General features: G+C 42.5%; 1 protein-coding gene across 1 annotated transcript in view; it reads left to right on the forward strand.

The window, feature by feature from the left end:
* Positions 1–18,556, forward strand: part of col4a3 (collagen, type IV, alpha 3) — a 55,420-nt gene extending 36,864 nt beyond the window's left edge. The window contains exons 36-52 of the mRNA XM_030744375.1: positions 81–170; positions 299–438; positions 2,884–3,010; positions 3,330–3,410; positions 3,532–3,633; positions 4,782–4,829; positions 4,919–5,104; positions 6,814–6,944; positions 7,902–7,974; positions 11,811–11,882; positions 11,956–12,081; positions 12,214–12,312; positions 14,794–15,006; positions 15,282–15,459; positions 15,607–15,721; positions 17,520–17,692; positions 18,261–18,556. Of these exons, the coding sequence (XP_030600235.1) occupies positions 81–170; positions 299–438; positions 2,884–3,010; positions 3,330–3,410; positions 3,532–3,633; positions 4,782–4,829; positions 4,919–5,104; positions 6,814–6,944; positions 7,902–7,974; positions 11,811–11,882; positions 11,956–12,081; positions 12,214–12,312; positions 14,794–15,006; positions 15,282–15,459; positions 15,607–15,721; positions 17,520–17,692; positions 18,261–18,342 (2,036 nt within the window). The 3' untranslated portion in view covers positions 18,343–18,556. The remainder of the gene's footprint in view (positions 1–80; positions 171–298; positions 439–2,883; positions 3,011–3,329; positions 3,411–3,531; positions 3,634–4,781; positions 4,830–4,918; positions 5,105–6,813; positions 6,945–7,901; positions 7,975–11,810; positions 11,883–11,955; positions 12,082–12,213; positions 12,313–14,793; positions 15,007–15,281; positions 15,460–15,606; positions 15,722–17,519; positions 17,693–18,260) is intronic.
* Positions 18,557–18,941: the final 385 nt, after the last annotated feature.

The following is an 18,941-nucleotide window of genomic DNA, read 5'->3' on the forward strand; positions in this document are numbered from 1 at the left end:
TCCAAACCCAGAGTGATGAGTTGTTATTTTCATCAGATTATTCTGTTTGACTATCAACAGTGACTGTTTGTGTTTGTCAGGACCTCCTGGCAACCCTGGTAGAGATGGACAGAAAGGTCCTCCTGGTGGCTGTGGACACCGTGGTGACAAGGGAAAAATAGGGATGCCAGGTAATGATCCCCTCCCCAAGAAATTTAAACTGTCTAAAATGCTTTCCTTTTGCAGGATTTCCCAGGATGAAGTCTGAAAAATGAGACAAAAACTCTCTTAAAGGCCTCTCCTGATATTTTCTCTCCAGGTTTGAAGGGTGCAAAAGGTTGTGCGGGGCCTTGTGGTTGTCCTGGTACACTTGGAATTCAAGGATTAAATGGACCTAAAGGTTGTAAAGGAGAACCAAGTCCACCTGGACCAGGGTCTAAAGGATTATCAGGAGAAAAGGTATCCCACATAAATAAACTTTACCCCTTCTGGCACAATATTCACAAACTGCATGTCTTCCTTAGGGCGGTTGCGCCACTACTTTTTCGACTTTCCTTGGGGTTGAGATCTTTGGGGACAGAGGTGTAGGGTTTTCACCACTGAGTCTTCATCATTTCTGGACACATGTTCATACCAGTGAAGCCACAATTCTTGCACCTCATCTGCAATGGGCGTGACTGTTTTATTTTCAAAGGCAGGCTTTTCTTTATTCATGGAGTGGTCCCATAGGGTAAAGCCTAGGATCACTTTTCCATTGACTGGAAAGCCTGTTCCTTGCTGCTGGTCAATAATAAATGCATAAAATTAGACTTTCAGCATCACTCTGAGAAAGGATGTTTCTAATTTTAGAGATATTGAGCAAATGCAAAAAAGCAGTCCTACATATTTGTTTAATATGTGCATTGAAGGACATATCCTGGTCAAAAATGACTTCAAGATTTCTCACAGAGTTACTGGAGGCCAAAGTAATGCCATGCAGAGTAAGTATCTGGTCTGACATCATGTTTCTAAGATTTGTGGGGTCGAGTACAAGAACTTCAGTTTTATCTGAATGTAGAAGCAGGAAATTAGAGGTCATCCAGGCTTTTATGTTTTTAAGACATTCCTGCAGTTTAACTAATTGATGTGCATCATCTGGCTTCATGGATAGATAAAGCTGGTGTCATCTGTGGCATGCTCTAATGTCTGTAATAAAATATTATGGTCAGCATCAAAGCTGCACTGAGGTCCAACAGGACAAGAACCAAGATGAGTCCATTCTCAGAGGCTGTAAGAAGATCATTTGTAACATTCACTAATGCTGTTTCTGTACTGTGATGAATTCTGAAACCTGACTGAAACTCTTCAAATAAACCGTTCCTCTGCAGATGATCAGTGAGCTGTTTTACAACTACTCTTTCAAGAGTCTTTGAGAGAGAAAAGGAAGGTTGGAGATTGGCCTATAATTAGCTAAGACAGCTGGGTCAAGTTTAATTACTGCCACTTTAAAAGCCTGTGGATACATGACCAACTAATAAAGAGAGATTGATCATATGTAAGAATTAATGGAAAGATTTCTTTGAGCAGTCTTTTAGGAATGGGATCTAATAGACACGTTGATGGTTTGGAGGAAGTAACTATTGAAGTTAACTCAATCAGAGAGAGTCTAAATAAATACCAGCAGTGCTGGAAGCAGCCTAACATAAAGATATGTCTTTGAGATGGTTTTGAATAATTTCTTCTCTAATGGTTAAAACTTTATTTGTAAAGAAATCCATGAAGCCACTACTAGTTAAAGTGAAAGGAATACTTGGCTCTACAGAGTTCTGGCTCTTTGTCAGCCTGGCTACAGTGCTGAAACAAACCTGGGGTTGTTCTTATTTTCTTCAATTAATGATGAGTAGTAAGATGTCCTAGCTTTACGGAGGGCTTTTTTATAGAGCAACAAATTCTTTTTCCAGGATAAATGAGCATCTTCTAATTTAGTGAGACGCCATTCCCTCTCCAGCTTATGGGTTATCTGCTTTAAGTTGCGGGTTGTAAAACTATTAATGAGATGGTCAACCTCTGTGGGAGCAGAGTTTAGGTAGCTGCTCTGCACTGTGTTGGCACTGAAGAGCATAATAATGAAGGAATTAGATCCTTAAACTTAATTTCAGTGCTTTCAGAAAGACTTCTGCTGTAATGAAATTTATTCCCCACTGCTGTGTAATCCATTAAAGTAAATGTAAATGTTACTAAGAAATGATCAGACAGGAGGGGGTTTACAGAGAATACTAAGTCTTCAGTTTCTATGCCATTTGTCAGAAGAAGATCCAGAGTATGATTAAAGTGGTGGGTGGGTTCATTTACATTTTGAGAGAAGCAAAATTAATCTAATAATAGATCAAATGCAGTGTTAAGGCTGTCATTTTCAGCGGATGGATGGATGGATGGATGAATGGATGGATGGATGGATGGATGGATGGATGGATGGATGGATGGATGGATGGATGGATGGGCGGGCCAAAATACGCCCAGAACAGACATCATTTTAAAATGTAAAAGTAGACATGAATTCCTGGATGCCAAATAAGGGTTGCATTTATTATCGTAAGTTGCAGCTTAGTTTGAATAATTTAATAATTGTTGGAGGTGTTTGTTTGTAGGTTCTTTGTTTTTTCATTGTCTCCAAAATTGTACTTTTTTTGCAGGGCATACAATGTATCAGATGATTTTTTTTTTTTACATCCATTATTGTGGATGATTCTCCTTAGGAAAATGTATATTTGATGCAAAGTCTTAAGCTGCACAAAAAAGGAGATAAAACCAAACACTCTGCAAAGCTGACATTTTTATGTGTTTATCAGTGGGAAATGTTTCTCAGGCTCCTTAAAGGATAAGTTTACTTAAAACAGTGAATCATCTGCTCTCTCCTCCTCTCAGGGGAATCCAGGATGTCAAGGACCTCCAGGTAGTAAGGGACCACCAGGACACAATGGACCATTCGGTCCTCCAGGAGGCTGTGGCCCGTGTGGCCCTAAAGGACCCAGTGGACCACCTGGTTCCACAGGTCTGATTCACAGATGAATAGATGGAGAGACAGAGAGAGAGATACAGATGGAAAGGATAGATTATATAAACTGTTGATTGATTTTTAAAGAATTTTCCTCAAAGAGTCTACTGTACAATGTGTAGTAGTACTTTGAGTACCCATTCTTTCCACATGGAGAAAGAAAATAGGAAGAAAAATGTTTTGATGAACTGAACCCAGTGGTTTTGGGTTCCTTTTGTCATTTTTAAATGCAAACTTTAACTAACACTAACCACAGAAGTAGTAAGAAACAACTGTAAATTAAAATGACACATGAAACTCTGACTCTTGGTTTCAGGTCCCCCCGGATGTGCTGGTGAAAAGGGCTGTGATGGTCCTCAAGGACAAATTGGCTGTCCAGGTCCCCCGGGCCTCAAAGGTACACCAACCAGGGTTCCAGTATTAGTTTTATATTAGGCAGTGACAATTTTGCTTTCTGTTTGTTATGCCTTATGCTGTAAGAACAGGTCACTGTGCGTTAATTATGTCTTCAAATTTAGGTAACGCTGGGCCGCCTGGAGTTCCTGGCCCACCTGGTCCCAGAGGAAACCAGGGACAGGATGGAATACCTGGACCTCCTGGAGAGAAAGGAGCAATGGGAGGTAGGGGAAATTTTAACCCACATTCAATCATTTGGTGATGTGTAGATGTGGCAGTCCCAAATGCACACCAGGTTATTCACCAAAATCGAACCTTTATTGAGGCTGATGAAGTCCAAACATGATACACAAAGTTCAACAAAACCAAAATCTATGATGCAGCAAAACAGACACCAGGACGAAGGACCCAGGGAAGCCTGGAGTATGAACAGATATGTGGAACACCAGAAAACATAAACACAGAAAAACAAGAGAAAAAAGGAAATAAATTCAAAATCGGAAACTGAAGCTAAAGATCAAGTAAACAAAACTAACACCAGAATCCTAAACCATCAAAAAAGGCATCCAAAACTATACGCAGACTAGACGGGAACCAGAACTTAAATCTCTGCATATTAGAACACCAAAGAAAACATGAACCGAAACACAGAACTGCAAAACGACATCATTACTAGAAACCCATCCATCCATTTGCCTCTGATTATCCTTTTTCAGGGTTACGGGGGGTCTCGAGCCTATCCCAGCTGTCATAGGGCGAGAGGCAAAGTGCACCCTGGACAGATCGCCAGCCTAACACAGACAGACAAACATTCACACCTATGAGCAATTTGGAATCACCAGTTAACCTAACCACACTAAGTGTATGTCTTTGGACAGAAACAGGAATACCCAGAGAAAACCCACTCAGACTCAGGAAGAGCATGCAAACTCCACAGAGAGAGGTGGAATTGAACCTAGGACCTTCTTGCTGTGATGCCAAAGTGCTAACCACTGTGCCAAATAATTAGTGACTCAAACTGAAATAGCACAAGAATGAATACTCAAGGTTACCAGGATGATAATGAGGCCAAAATTTCAACCTAACAATAATCAAAAACTTGATGCACTGCAGCAACAGTGAGAAAACTAACAAGAACCCAAAACCCAGAGACCAAAACCAGGATCTGTGTCGTGCCTGGCTTTTATTACTCAGAAAGCTATCAGGAGCCCAAAACGACACAGGAACCTGTAAAACCTGAAAAAGCCACAGTTTGAATCTGAACCATTGTTCCAAGTCTCGTTTATCGCTCCTGGAGCCGGTAACTTTAATGCTGACAGGCTCAAAGGGATCAGTTTCGGCATTACTTCCTAACCTGCATTTCTTTTGCCAGAATCTGGAGTTGGACCCCAGGGATCAGATGGAGAGAAAGGTCCACCTGGTGAGTGTTGTGATCCAGTTCTGTGCTTAGTGTTCAGTCAGAGTTAAAGAAGAAGAAAAACATGGTCCTGTCTCCTCTCATGTCCTCAGGATGTACTGGGGAGAAGGGTCCTCCTGGTTCTTGTGGCCCTCCTGGACCGTGTGGTCCTTCAGGAAACCCAGGCCCCTGCGGTCCTCCTGGACCACCTGGTCCTTCTGGTTGTCCTGGTATGGGAGGAGTCTGCACTGCAGGAGGCAAGGGTGCAATAGGACCTCCTGGATGCCAAGGACCAAAAGGTGATGAGACACATTAGAAGAAGAGTCAGTCAGATGGTTTAGAGCAGAGGTCCCCAACCCCCGGGCCGTGGACCGGTACCGGGCCGTGGGACATTTGGTACCGGGCCGCACATAAAGAATAAATAACTTAAATTATTTCCGTTTTACTTATTATCTGCGCCTAAACTATATTTTATTTTGAAAAATGGGCGGATTCGCTCCGTTACTTCCCTCCATGACTTCCTCTTGACGTGTCAAGACGTTTCTGCTCACATGATACGTCACCGCTAAAATTAAACCCAGAAGCTTCAGGCCTGTCTAACGAAATCGGTTGGTTGACCTACATAACGCTTCTTTAAATTTTTGAGTGCTCAACAAGAGTAGAAAAGCGCTATGTAAGAACTAGTCCATTTACCATTTTTATTTATCAACACCGGGGATAGCAGTGAGGTAGACCCAGCCATCAAACTGACTCTCCAGCGCTTGACACCGCGGCTCTGCAGCCACGCTCCATGTGAAATCGGCCGAACCCAGTCAAACCAGAAGCCAGCAAAAATGAGTATCAGAGAAACAAGCTCAGGGGGCTTACACTGATTCAGTGTTATGGTGAGTTGTATTTTTCATGCGCTTTATACAGTAAAAATCACCTAAGTCGAAGTCGCACAAATCGGGTTTTCGCTCTAGTTGGATGGCATCTGCAGGTCCTGATTTTTCCTAACATTAATTCCAATAAAATCATCACATAAATCCGTCGGATATTCACCTACCTCGGATGAAAAATCTGGTCCCATTGTAATAAATTTCCAGTTAAATGTGATCGCATAAACTGGATGAGTTTAGCGCTAAAACCCTCCTCAGCTCCTGTCCGCCCACTTCCATGCATCGGCTCGTTCATGCACAACTACACACACACTAACAACGCCTGGAAATTGTTTTAGTGTTTATATCAGTTCATTTCACCGGGGACAATCGTGGCAAGTGTAAGCTACAAACTTGCACTTACGAGTAAAATTTCAGATTATAAAATTTGCAGAAGCAAATTCATAGATGAAGCAGAAGCCATTGCAGCGAAATTCGATAATAGACCCCAAACTGGGCCATTTGAATCCGACTGAGGTGATTTCTACTGTATTTGTTTTTGCGGTGTATCTTATTTTGAAGGCATGTTTTACCATGGCTCTAACAGCTGACCAGGGAGCGCTGTGGGCAGAGAGCCTGTTATTCATGTTGAGGCGGGATGTTACGAGAACGCTGCTGATAGAGTTGCATACGAATACAAAGTGGATTCCCGTTTTTTATTATTATACGTAGAAAATATCACACTTGGTTATGGTCATATCATTTATTTTGACGTATTTATTCGCCACACCTTAAAAGCCGGTACGTGGAAATATTTTCTAACACTAAACCGGTCCGCGGCTCAAAAAAGGTTGGGGACCACTGGTTTAGAGGTTACTGCATGGGGGATTTTTCGCTTTTTTCTGTGCATGTTTGAGACTTGGTTTTTTCTTTAGGTGTCACTGTGACTATTTAGATTCAGCTATGCATTCATGCAGTGTGGAGAGAAGTGCACACGTGAAATCGTTTGATTTCCAAAGGACTCTCAGGGTGTCTGGACTTTCCCTGATGACTCTTTGGTGCTAATTCAACACTTAAATCAATACATGCAACCTGGATTTCTAAACCTCATGTGAACAAAGCCTAAAACAACACCTTCTGTCCTTTTGTAGGTCTGCCTGGCTGTAAGGGCCCTCCTGGTCCTCCAGGTCCTGGTTTTAAAGGAGACAAGGGATGTAAAGGACCACCAGGTCTCCAAGGACCACCTGGTGGTCCTGGAGACAGCGGACTGAAAGGCAAGCCGGTCAGCAAAAAAGTTATTTATTGTTATTATTGTTATTTTATTTGGTAACTAGTTCAGTTGTGACTATACAGAAGACTTTCATTAAGATTCTGCTTGACTGCATCTTCTGTGTGCAGCAGTGAGTACATCAACCCTAACCTTAAATGTGATAACCCAAACCCTGTGCTATCAGAATATGTTTGTTTTTAATGTCCTCCAAAGCCTTGGCAATCCAGAGAAAGCAAAAATGATCACTTTATGTGATGCACATCAAAAACAGTTCACTTTTTTACAGTTGATATGTTTGTTTGTTTGTTTGTTTGTTTGTTTGTTTGTTTGTTTGTTTGTTTGTTTCATACGCTCAGACTTATTAGACATTTCCCTGGGATGGACAGTATGTGATGATATATGGATTTAAAAAAAAATAGCTAGCTGCTACTCATCATAGACATAATTTCAGCTAATTAATAATATCATCATTATAAGAATGGTAAACGGTTGGTTTACTCAGTCACATGTTACTACCTGGTGCTGCAGACCTGCACTGCAGCCATTATAGTTGTTAGTTAGTTATAGTTGTGCACATGCTGCACAGACGGAAGGCTGCTAATATTTGTCATACTCTGAATGTTTTCTTCACTTTTAGAATGGTTTATTTAATTAAAAGGATATTTCACAGCCAGAGACGCCTCTATGACACATTATTCAAGCCAAATGGAAATGCAGTTTGATGTGCTGTCATGTTTAGCCACAGATCTCACCAATGTCACCATTGGATAACTCATTTTTATCAGTGGGGCTAAATGCACCCCACTGAGCTCAGCTGACTGTTGGCCAGAGAGACTGCCCTGCACTGCACTACAAAGCATGCGCTCAGAACAGCTTCTCTGTATCTGTTTAACAGAAACAGGAGTGTTAATGTGACAGTATTAAAAATCCTAATACCCTGCTATTACAGTTGCTTCTGTGATTTGACAGGGTGAATGTGGACCACCAGGCCTACAAGGGCCCAGAGGCAGGCTGGGAGAAGTAGGTGTCCAAGGATACCGTGGTAAGAAGCCCAGTGAAATAATCGTGACTCCATGTTTGATGTTTACAGGTTAGCTCGCTGATGTCGTCTGTCCTCCAGGTGTGCATGAATGCATTAACCACAAGAAGAGGACGAGTGCGTTGCACAGCTTTAGGTTTTACAGCTGTCATTTCTTCATATTAAAGTAACAATTTACACTTTAGACCAGAATGTTGGTGATTTTTCATTGATGTGATAATTATTTTTTTGAGTTTTGAGCCTGGCGAGTGCTTTCAGTCAGTGCCCATGGTCATCATGTGGGCAGCTGCTCATTTACAGCTGATTCTTCTGAAATAACATGCTGAGATATCGTGTACCAACGAGGAGGTCAAGCTTACAAAGCTGCACTCTTTTCCCAGACTTCACTCATAAGCAGCAGGTTTGACTGAAATGTTGTGCGAATGGGTGCTCTCCGCACCAGGTACGCAACAGGAAGTCAACTGGAAGGATCTCATAGATCAGGGACTAGTGAATGTCAGTGGCATGACTTGTAAAGAAAAAATCACTGTTACGCATCTGTTTTGGTGCCAGCTGAGGCCAGAAGTATTCTGTTTCCATCCCAATAGCTGCAAAAAACATGCTGAGGGAATCGCTTTAACTTTGGATTCAAAGGTGAATCCATAAGAATTTGGTTGTAAAAGGTTTACGTGACCTCACAAAATGTTTTTGGCATTTGTTTATTATGAAAAACTTCCATGTTTGTCACAGTCAGCTGTGTAGCATGCAGGAGATGGACCCACAATGCAAGATTAACATTAACTTTAACTGTATTGCAGATTGTACCGGATTTACAGAGCTGGGCGGGGCCAGCAGCACAAACCAGGAATACTGCTTAATCAAAGATACAGACAGGAGAGCGCACAGGGGGCAGGGAGCCATAGACAAGAAGGGAAAAACACAGACAATATATACACAAGGGCTAACAAGGAAACATGGAACAGGTGGACAAGAGGAAACAAAACTGAACACAACACACACACAACTGGAGACTGAAAAAATACAACAGGAAATGCGTAATAAGGGAAACAGAAATGCTGACTCGACCACACGGGGAGGCAGGCGCATGAACATAAACACGGGTAAATGAGACACCTGCAGGAACACAGAGGGATTAACTAAACTAAGCACCAAAAACTGGATTAAACAGATTTAAATGGAAACAAAGGACAAGAAACCAAAACCAGGATCACAGAATGATAAAGCAACAAACCCTCAAAAGTGTACAAAAACACTGTGTAACCGACCGAGGACACTTTCCTGGCCATTCTTTGACATCTTAGGATGGGAACAGAGATGTGACTGCATTTTACACTTGGTCAGATATGGACTTGGTGACACATGCTTCAAAGTGCAACTGCAGGCGTGCGACTGTAATGCTGTAATTCCAGTCTTGAGATAAAACAACAGATTTTTGACTCAGTTTCATCCCGTTTGTCTCCCTGAGGTCATTAAACTGGTGACAATCGCTGAGACACTGAGACGCTCATTAATTTCTGCTGTTGATCTGACTCCAGCAGCGTTCACACAGGCTTTCCACCCTTTACCATCTCAGAGCATGAGGTCCACCACCAGAATATCAGTAAGGCGTCAGGGCCTGATGGTGTGACACCAGCAGTGATGGCATAGTTACCTTGATAAAGTAATCTGATTACTGATTACTCCTTTAAAAAGTAACTTAGTTACTTTACTGATTACTTGATTTTAGAAGTAACTAAGTTAGATTACTTTTATTAGTTACATTCAGCAGCAGCCAAAAAGTGATCGTCTGCCATAAAGTGATCCTGATGTTTCTGTGTGCTTTTATGTGGAATGTCTTTGCTTGTACTGGTAAATAAAGTGCAGTCAGCATGATTTATGAAGGGCTTATATATAAAATGAAGAAATAACCTGTTTTTTAAGAATCTTTAGGAGTCTGTGTTATTGCACCTACATTATAATCAATGCAGGGCTTTTTGGCCACTTACAGAACTGTGATGTTATATTTGTTGGATTTCTGCAGCCTTCTGAACCTGATTTCTGTTTAAAAAGACATTTTTAGGGCACCTGGGTGGCTTAGTGGTGAAAGCCAGCGATCACATACTCATGCCGCGTTGTGGTGCAGGTGGTGCGGGTTCGCGTCCCAGCCCGTCGCCAATTAGCCTGCGTGTCTTCCCCCATTTCCTGTCTCTCTCCACTGTCACAAAAAGCTGCTGTGGCCAAAAATGCAAAAAAAAAAAGACATATTTAATGTCAATGACAGTTTTTAACAGCTATTTTTGTCATTTGCCTTAGTAAAAAGGTTTTTCTTCTTACAGTAATGCATAAGAAACTTTAATCTGATTGCTGGACTGCAAATAGTAACGTGTTAGATCACTCGTTAGTAGTCAGATTAAAAAGTAGCCTGGACACCAGCCACACTGAAATGCTGCACAGACCAACTTAGCCCTGTATTCTCTTTCATCTTTAATTGGTTGCTTACAACATTAGCTATCCCTGCTTGTTTTAAATTGGCTACAATCATCCAGTGCTTAAGAAAAATAACATCACTGTCTGATTACCAGCCTGCTGCTCTCAGTTCAGTTATTATGAGGGTTTTTGAGCAGCTCGTGTGTAAGCATCTCTCCCACATCACTCTAGATCCTCATCAGTTTGGCTGTAGGGCTAACGGGTGTGAACCAATGCAGTGTCACTCTACATGCATTTCATGTTCTCCATTCCTTGGTGTCAGTTCAGTTCAGCACCAAAGTTCCTGTCATGCTGTACAACTCTCTCTGGCTGTGGGTGTTAATGCACTACTTTGTCAGGCTTGAACTTTCTGTGCTGTAGGACACAATTTGTTAAAATTCATAAACATTTCTCGTTGCCCATTGGTGCAACTGACACTGGCCATTCACAAGGGTGTGTCTTGTCTCCACTGTTGTACTCTCTATACAAAAAACTAATAAAACTTAAAGAGCTGATTGTTCATCTTTTCCCTTCTGCATCAGTGACCAGGTTGTTCAGAGGGTTTACACTACTATACCCCAGTCTCTATCATGGAACTTAAACACCAGGCTCACTGTTAGTAAATTCCACCAGAGACTCTACTTCCTCTGACAGCTAAGAAAATACACACACAGTCATGATCCATTGTTATAGAACCAGTCACCAGTAAGGCTAGAAGCATCATCACTGACCTCTGCCCCCCCTGCACCTCTCCTGTTCAGTCTTCTCCCAAAGAAGGAACATCACGCCTCAGGGACAGTACCAACCTCCAGACTATTTGGCACTTAAATATGCACTGAACTGCTTGTTAATTCAATTTACCTACAACAGGTTATTCAGTTCAAGTCAAATTGGATTTCAGTTCAAATTTCTGGAGTTTATGGGGGTACAATTAAATTAAATTTTAGTGGTGGATTCAGGATTTGTAGAAGGATTCTTTCCCATTGTGAGATAGAGACAATATTCACATATTTGTGTCCTACCTTATGAGGATAAGTCAGAATCCTCTAAAAAGAATTAGGGTGCAACATGACCACAAGACCTGTCATACAGCAAAGTTTGGTCACGATCAAAGGATTTCAGATCTAATGATCCAGAATGCTGAAAATTATAGGTTCAAAAAAAATCACTCCTATAGTGTAAGAAATAAAACCAGTGACATGAAACTACCACCAAAATATAGCTGAACCTGCACATAGAAAATTTGGGGTGGTTGAAGTATGCTCTCTACCGAGTGCCCTTCTAGTTTGTTATTAGATGTTATTAGATATTAGTGAGGCTTTTTCTGAAGGAAAAGGGAGGATTTGTGTTTTTTTGGATGGTTTATAGAGCTGATCTTTTTGTTTGTGTTTCAGGGATGGATGGGAACAAAGGACCACCAGGTCACTGTGGCTCACGAGGACCTCCGGGTTTTCCTGGAGAAAAAGGTAACATAGCGCAAACACACACCTGCGTGCTGACACACGTACTGTATGTAGTACTGAATGCTGCCTCCTGCAGGAATGAAGGGGCCAAATGTACCCACACCAGTGCGTGTGATTTGTGGAGACAAAGGTTCAACTGGAGAGCCGGGTCTCTGTGGAGAAAACGGACCTCCAGGGTGCCCTGGGAAACCTGGATGTAAAGGTGAGTCTGGACTCTAGATACAATATTGTAGGAGATTTCTCTGGCACACCTGCAGGAGAGTCCTGACAGATCCAAAGCATACAAAGCTTCAGGTACAAATAGTAAAAGTGTCATTTGTGTCTGTGTCTGTAGGTATGAAGGGTGAATGTGGGACGGCAGGTAATCAAGGACTAATTGGTGGCACTGGACTGAAAGGAGAGAAGGGAGATCAAGGAGCCCCTGGAAAAAGAGGTAAGAAATCTGATCTCCAACATTAAAACAGAAACACAAAACTAACACTAGAAACACTCACTGTATGGTGAACGTGAGCAACTAAGATATTTGAGTTTGCAGCATGAAAACAAACACATTATTTGTCTTGTAACTCATCTGGAAAGAGACTGAATCCAAATACAGTTTCTTACACTGAATGGACATTTTTAATCGACATTCATAGTTTAAATTCAGTTCAGTTTTAGTGTCAAATCACAACAAATTGTTGCTTCAATCTGCTTTATATTATAAGGTGAAGACCATAAAATATTACATTTACAAGTTTTATCTTTATCACTCCTCCATGAATCACCACCTTATCATGGTGGAGGGGTTTGTGTGTTCCCAGGAGCTATGTTGTCTGGGAGGCTTTACCCCGGTAGGGTCTCCCATGGGATATTGGTCCTGGGTGAGGGGCCAGAAAAGGAACGATTCCAACGGCCTCTATGGAAGAGTCCCCAAGGGAACTGTTTACCCTGCCAGGATAGGGTTGTTTTTGTTGTCTATAATTTTGGAACAAATATGGAGTTGTTCATGTTAACGTGAACAGTATGCACATATTACTGCACATATTTAATTAATTAAATTTATATAGCTCCAAATCACAACAAACTGTCACCTCAAGGTGCTTTATATTGTGGGTAAAGACCCTACAATAATTACAGAGAAAACCCAACAATCAAACCACCCTGTATGAGCAGCACTTTTTATTTATTTTTTTTTATTTAAACCTTTATTTAACCAGACAGACAGGTTAAGAACATGCTCTTATTTGCAACTGTGGCCTGGGAAAGACAAAGCCTTTCGGAGGAGAAAAGAAAAGAAGAGTGCCCCTTGGTGACAGTGGGAAGGAAAAACTCCCTTTAACAGGAAGACACCTCCAGCAGAACCAGGCTCAGGGAGGGGGGGTCATCTGCTGAGACCGGCTGGGGGTGAGGGGAGAGAGACAGGACAAAAGACACACTGTGGAAGAGAAAGAGAGATTAATAATAATTAATGATTAAATGTAGAGTGGGGTATAAACAAAGTAAATAAGGTGAAGCTTGATCATAAAGGAAAGTTTTAAGCCTAATCTTGAAAATAGAGAGGGTGTCTGTGTCCTGGATCCAAGCTGGGAGCTGGTTCCACAGAAGAGGTCAGCTGATGATCTTTTAGGCGATGCTGATTACCCTCTGCACTGCCTTCCTGTTCTCAGCTGTGGCAGGAACAGGCGACCACTCACATCCTGCCCATCACTTGTTTGACCTGTTACCCTCTGGATGGCATTTCAGGTCAATTCAATCCCACACCGCTAGACTCACCAACAGTTTCTTCCCGTGGGTCACAGACTGTGAACCAGCAACAAACAGGACAACTTCACCACATTGAGGGGCCAATGGACGGGGCCATGTGCTGTAAAATCTTGGATGAGAACCTCCTTCCCTGAGCCAGAACACTGAAGATGGGTTGTGAATGGGTCTTCCAGCATGACAGTGACCCAAAACATATTGCTATGGCAACAAAGGCGTGGCTAAAGAAGAAGCACGTTAAGGTCGTGGAACGGCCTAAAGAATCTCCCGACCTCAGTCCTATAGAAACTCCATGGAGGGAGGTGAAGCTTCGAGTTGCAAAGCAGCAGCCAAGAAACCTGAAGGATTTAGGTTGTTATGAGATGTGTGCAAACCTGATGACCAACTACAAGAAACATATTGCTGCTGTGCTTGCTAACAAGGGCTTCTCCCCCAAGTACTAAGTCATGTTTTGCTTAGGGATCAAATACTTATGTCACTCAATGATGTGCAAATCAATTTATAACTTTTATGTAATTTGTTTTTCTGGATTTTTGACTGGTTGTTCAGTCTCTACCCATTAAAATTAAACAACCATAATAAATGATCCTAATTAAGAGACTGTTCATAGTCAGTGAGCTGACAGCAAACTTACAAATTCAGCAGGGGATCAAATCATTATTTTCCCCACTGTATTTGCACCTGGATTTGTAAAATTGATTTTTTTTTTTTTAAAAAAAAGAAGAAAAAGAAAAAGAAACAACTCTGAGATTCATTAAAGATGAAACAGTAAAAATAAATTAATTCATGAAGTAAATAAATGCATGGCACATAGTATTTGATTTGATTTTGTTGTATTCATTTATGGAGGCAGATGAAATGACGAAAAACACACACACAAAAAAAAAAAAAAAACCCACATAGTGACAAATTTCTGTCAACCGTCAGTTTACCAGGAGTAAAGTACCAGAATATGAATCCAGACTCAGTCCTGGATTTGCGTGAGGCTTCAAACCCATCCTAAGAAAATGGTTAACTTTTCCATTAGTCCAGTCTTTGCATTGTACTGAAGTCAGTGTCTTTAAGCTCAGGCTTTAGGGAATGCTAAACATCAGAGATCACTGATGGGGTGGATCCGAGGAGCGGCACCTCAACATCACTGCAGGACATTCACTCAGATCTGTGTTTTCAGGCGGCCCGGGTCCACGTGGACCAAAGGGGCTTAAAGGTTCTCGGGGTTTACCGGGTTCTATGTCAGCGATGCCTGAAAAGAGCAGCTTCCTGTTCACCAGACACAGCCAGGCGACCTTCATCCCAGAATGTCCTCCAGGATCAAACCCCATATACAAGGGATACTCCCTGCTGTTCATCAACGGCGACAGCCGAGCTCATGGACAAGACCTGGGTAATTCGAGACACTGCTTACTGACTGAGTTTTACTCGTAAAGATTACTCACTCACGTAGTAAACACTGAATGCTAGAGCTACTTTCAATATAATGTTTGAGTGCCTGACATAAAAAAATAAAAACAAAAAAACTTCTGTGGTCACGCCAGTGCCGCAGTGCTGTCCATCTCTGCACCATGTGTAGCTGTGTTTGAGTTCTTTAAATTTGTAGCACAGGAATCGACTGGAGGGTTAAAATAAGGTGTTTGTCCCTTCTCTGTCGGTCCATTGTAGGTACATTAGGTAGTTGTCTGCGGCACTTTACCACCATGCCCTTCCTGATCTGTGACCCTGGGGCAAATTGTCTCTATGCGGCACACAACGACTTGTCCTACTGGTTGTCCACAAATGCATCAGTGTCAGATGTGGTACCCTTCGTCACCGAGAACTTACTGCAGAATTACATCAGCCGGTAACACACACACACACACACACACACACACACACACACACTGACTGACTGACACCGAAACAAATCTACAACAGTTTGTTTTTGTGCTGCCAGGTTCTTCATACTGTATCTCTGAGGTGTGCTGCGTGTGTGTTTCCCATGTTGCAGGTGTTCTGTGTGTGAGGCCAGAACCAACGTGATCGCCGTCCACAGTCAGACCAGTTTAATTCCAAACTGTCCCACCAACTGGAAATCCCTCTGGACGGGTTTCTCCTTTGTGATGGTGAGCTCATGTTTATAACAGCTGTTTAAAGAAAAATAAAGAGTTTAGACATTGAACAATCTTCAGAATCAGTTTTATTTACCCTATAAATTGAATATGAGCTAAACACATATATATATATATATATATATATATATATATATATATATATATATATATATATATATATATATATATATATATATATATATATATATATATATATATAACAGTGCAAATTACAGGTAGTGCGGTGGTTGTGCAAATGAGCACAAGGTGGGCAGATGGGGTACGGGGCGATCAGGGAAAGAAATGTCTGGTACCTTTGGAGTGGAGAACTTGGTAGCATTGACCAAGGAGAAGCTTTTCTGGACTGAGTGTGTGGGTGTGAGAGCGATGCTGCCTGCCTGTTTTCTGGCTCTGCACTGGCATAAGTCCTAAACGGAGGGCAGGTTGGTCCCAATGATCTGCTGTCTTGTCCCTGTTCCCATCCTGCTTGGTGGCCGATCTAAACCGGACAATGATGGATGCACACAGAACAGATGGATGGAGGTGTAGAAGATGATCAACAGCTCCTGAGGCAGGTTGAACTTCCTCAACTGCTGCAGAAAGTACAACCTCTGCCAGGTCTTCTTCCTGATGGAGTCTATGTTGGACATCCATTTGAGGAGGAACTTAAATGAGCCAACAGTAGACACTTTGGTGTTGAGGATGGTAGGGGGGAGTAAGGTGAGTGGGTTCTTCCTAAAGACCACTGTCATCTTCACAGTCTTAAACGGGTTGAGCTCCAGGTGTTTCTGACTGCATCAGAGGACCAGCTGGTCCATGTCTCGTGGCCTCATCACCATCCCTGATGAGGGTGATGACTGCTGTGCTGTCTGCAAACTTTACGACTTTAACAGATGGGTCCTCTGAGATGGAGTTATTGGTGTAGAGGGAGAAGAACAGCAGGGCACTGGTGCTGATGGACTGAGTACTGGAGGTGATGCTCTCCAGTCTCACCTGCATTCTATCAATGAGGAAGCTGTAGATGCACTGACAGGTGGAGGCCAGCACTGTGAGCTGTGAGATTTTCTGGTGGAGGGTTTCTGGGATGAAGTGATGCATAAGTCCCTGTCTTTATTTAGGGAGTTCATGGCTGAGGTTTGCTCTGTTAAAATCCCCAAGAATGATGAGCAGGGAGTCTGGGTGTTTTTTTTTCCATGTCTGTTACCTGGTCAGCCAGGTGTTGTAATGCCTCTGTTGCACGGGCCTGAGGGTACTTGGATGAATGAGGAGAACTTCTGCGGCGCATAAACCAACTTGCAGTTTATGAAGAGAGTCTCTAGATGAGAGCTGCAGGATCTCTCTAACACTGTGGCATCTGTACACCAGCTTTGTTGATGTAGACACACATCCCGCCTCCTCTCGTCTTTCCAGAGAGCTCTGTGACACGTAAACAGTGGGAGCCCGGCAGCTGGAGAGAAGTGTCCGTGTTCACTGGGGCAGGTTTCAGTGAAGCACAGAGTTTTTAGAGTTGAGGAGCAGTTCGTCCATCTTGTTAGCCAGGGAGTGAGTAGATGTATAGACGGGAGCGCTGTGCACAGTCTCCATTCAGCTTGACCAGCGCTGCTGCTCAGCTCCCCCGTTGGCGTCTCAGTCTCCGAGGAACAAAGTACAAAAAGATCGCCCACAGAGAGGAACAGCGAGGCGGCCGTCGTTGGTGCTATCATCTTTCTCCAAACTGACTGAAATAGGAAATAATTTTGCCAAACCAATGTTGCAGTGGATGAACTGGTCTGACCTTTGACCCTCGTTGTAATTGCTGTTGGTTCTGCAGGAAACAGGAGCAGGGGCAGAGGGGTCGGGTCAGCCTCTTGCCTCACCTGGGTCCTGTCTGGAACACTTCAGGAAGCTCCCCTTCATCGAGTGTCACGAAAGAGGAAGCTGCAACTTCTACACCAACTCCTACAGCTATTGGCTGGCTGCTCTCAACCCCAGAAACATGTTCGGGTACGGCACACTTTTACTTCTCTAAGCTCACTGCTCGTGCCTGTCCTCCTCGGCATTGTGGTAGCACGCACCTGACTGCTCCAGACCAGCAAACTGCCAAAACTTCTGCTTTTGTAGAGGTGCTCACAATTACTGATAATCAATGAATAAAGTGAAGTTGACTAACAGCATCTGCCATCATGATGCCTGTGGAAGCAGTGCTGTGGACACACACTGCATCTGTATTATTGAATATCTGATGTAGCATTTAGCTCATTTTAAGAGCTGCTGAGGACCAGATGATTTCTTTTTCACATGTCAGTGAGGGTGCACAACACCTTCATGCATACAAAACATGTTTGTATATATTATTGTTGAGGGTATGCTCAGATACACAACAGTGTCATCCAGATATAATGGGACACGAAGTTCTGTAATTTGATCAGAATCTAAAAAATGATATTTGACTTCAACCAAATGTGATCAAAGTTCAGACTCATGTCATGTCATGCCTTTATCAGCTGCGATCCTCCGGGAAAGCTCTCCTGCGCTCTCTCACAGATGTCTGTGTGTCTGTCTCTGTGTGCAGCCGACCGCAGCCTTGGAGAAACTCAGGACACCTTCCAGGTAACCGGATCAGCCGCTGTCGAGTCTGCATGAAGCAGAAGTAAACGTCAGCTCTGCTGCTGCACCTGCTGCTGTTCACATTACCACTGAGTCATACTGCTGATAACTCTGCTCCTGGTCTCACTCCAGCTCTGCCTGTGCTCAGAGACACAAGCTCCACTAAAGGGCTGAAAACTGCTCATTTTATACAGACTGTAGTCTGCTCTTGGTTGTATATATTATCAATTTTATAAAGTGAAAAAATTATAATGGAGATTTGTTTGGGTGCGTTTTGTGAACATGATTCTAGTTTAATAAAAAAATTATTTTATAGAAGTCTCCTCTGAGGTGTCCTGTTTAGAAACCTTATCACAGTGCTGCTCTGTGAGGCATTATTACTGCCATACAACTGCACAAAAGCTTATGAATGAATTCTTAATAAACTGTCTATGCAATAATTATTTGCTCCTTTTGCAACATGTTTGGAGGAATAGCTGTGATGCAAAGTCCGTGTGTTCTATCAAATGTGCCTTTATCTTCCAAAACAATCAAAAAAAGAAGAGATTATTAAATTATTATGATTAAAGTCTTTAAACACTGAGGCTCACCTTACTGCCACTGGGTTGGACCCACTTTTGCCTTCAGAGCTGCTTTAATTCTTCGT

The sequence above is a fragment of the Archocentrus centrarchus genome, chromosome 13, assembly GCF_007364275.1.
Source record: "Archocentrus centrarchus isolate MPI-CPG fArcCen1 chromosome 13, fArcCen1, whole genome shotgun sequence".
NCBI lineage: Eukaryota > Metazoa > Chordata > Actinopteri > Cichliformes > Cichlidae > Archocentrus > Archocentrus centrarchus.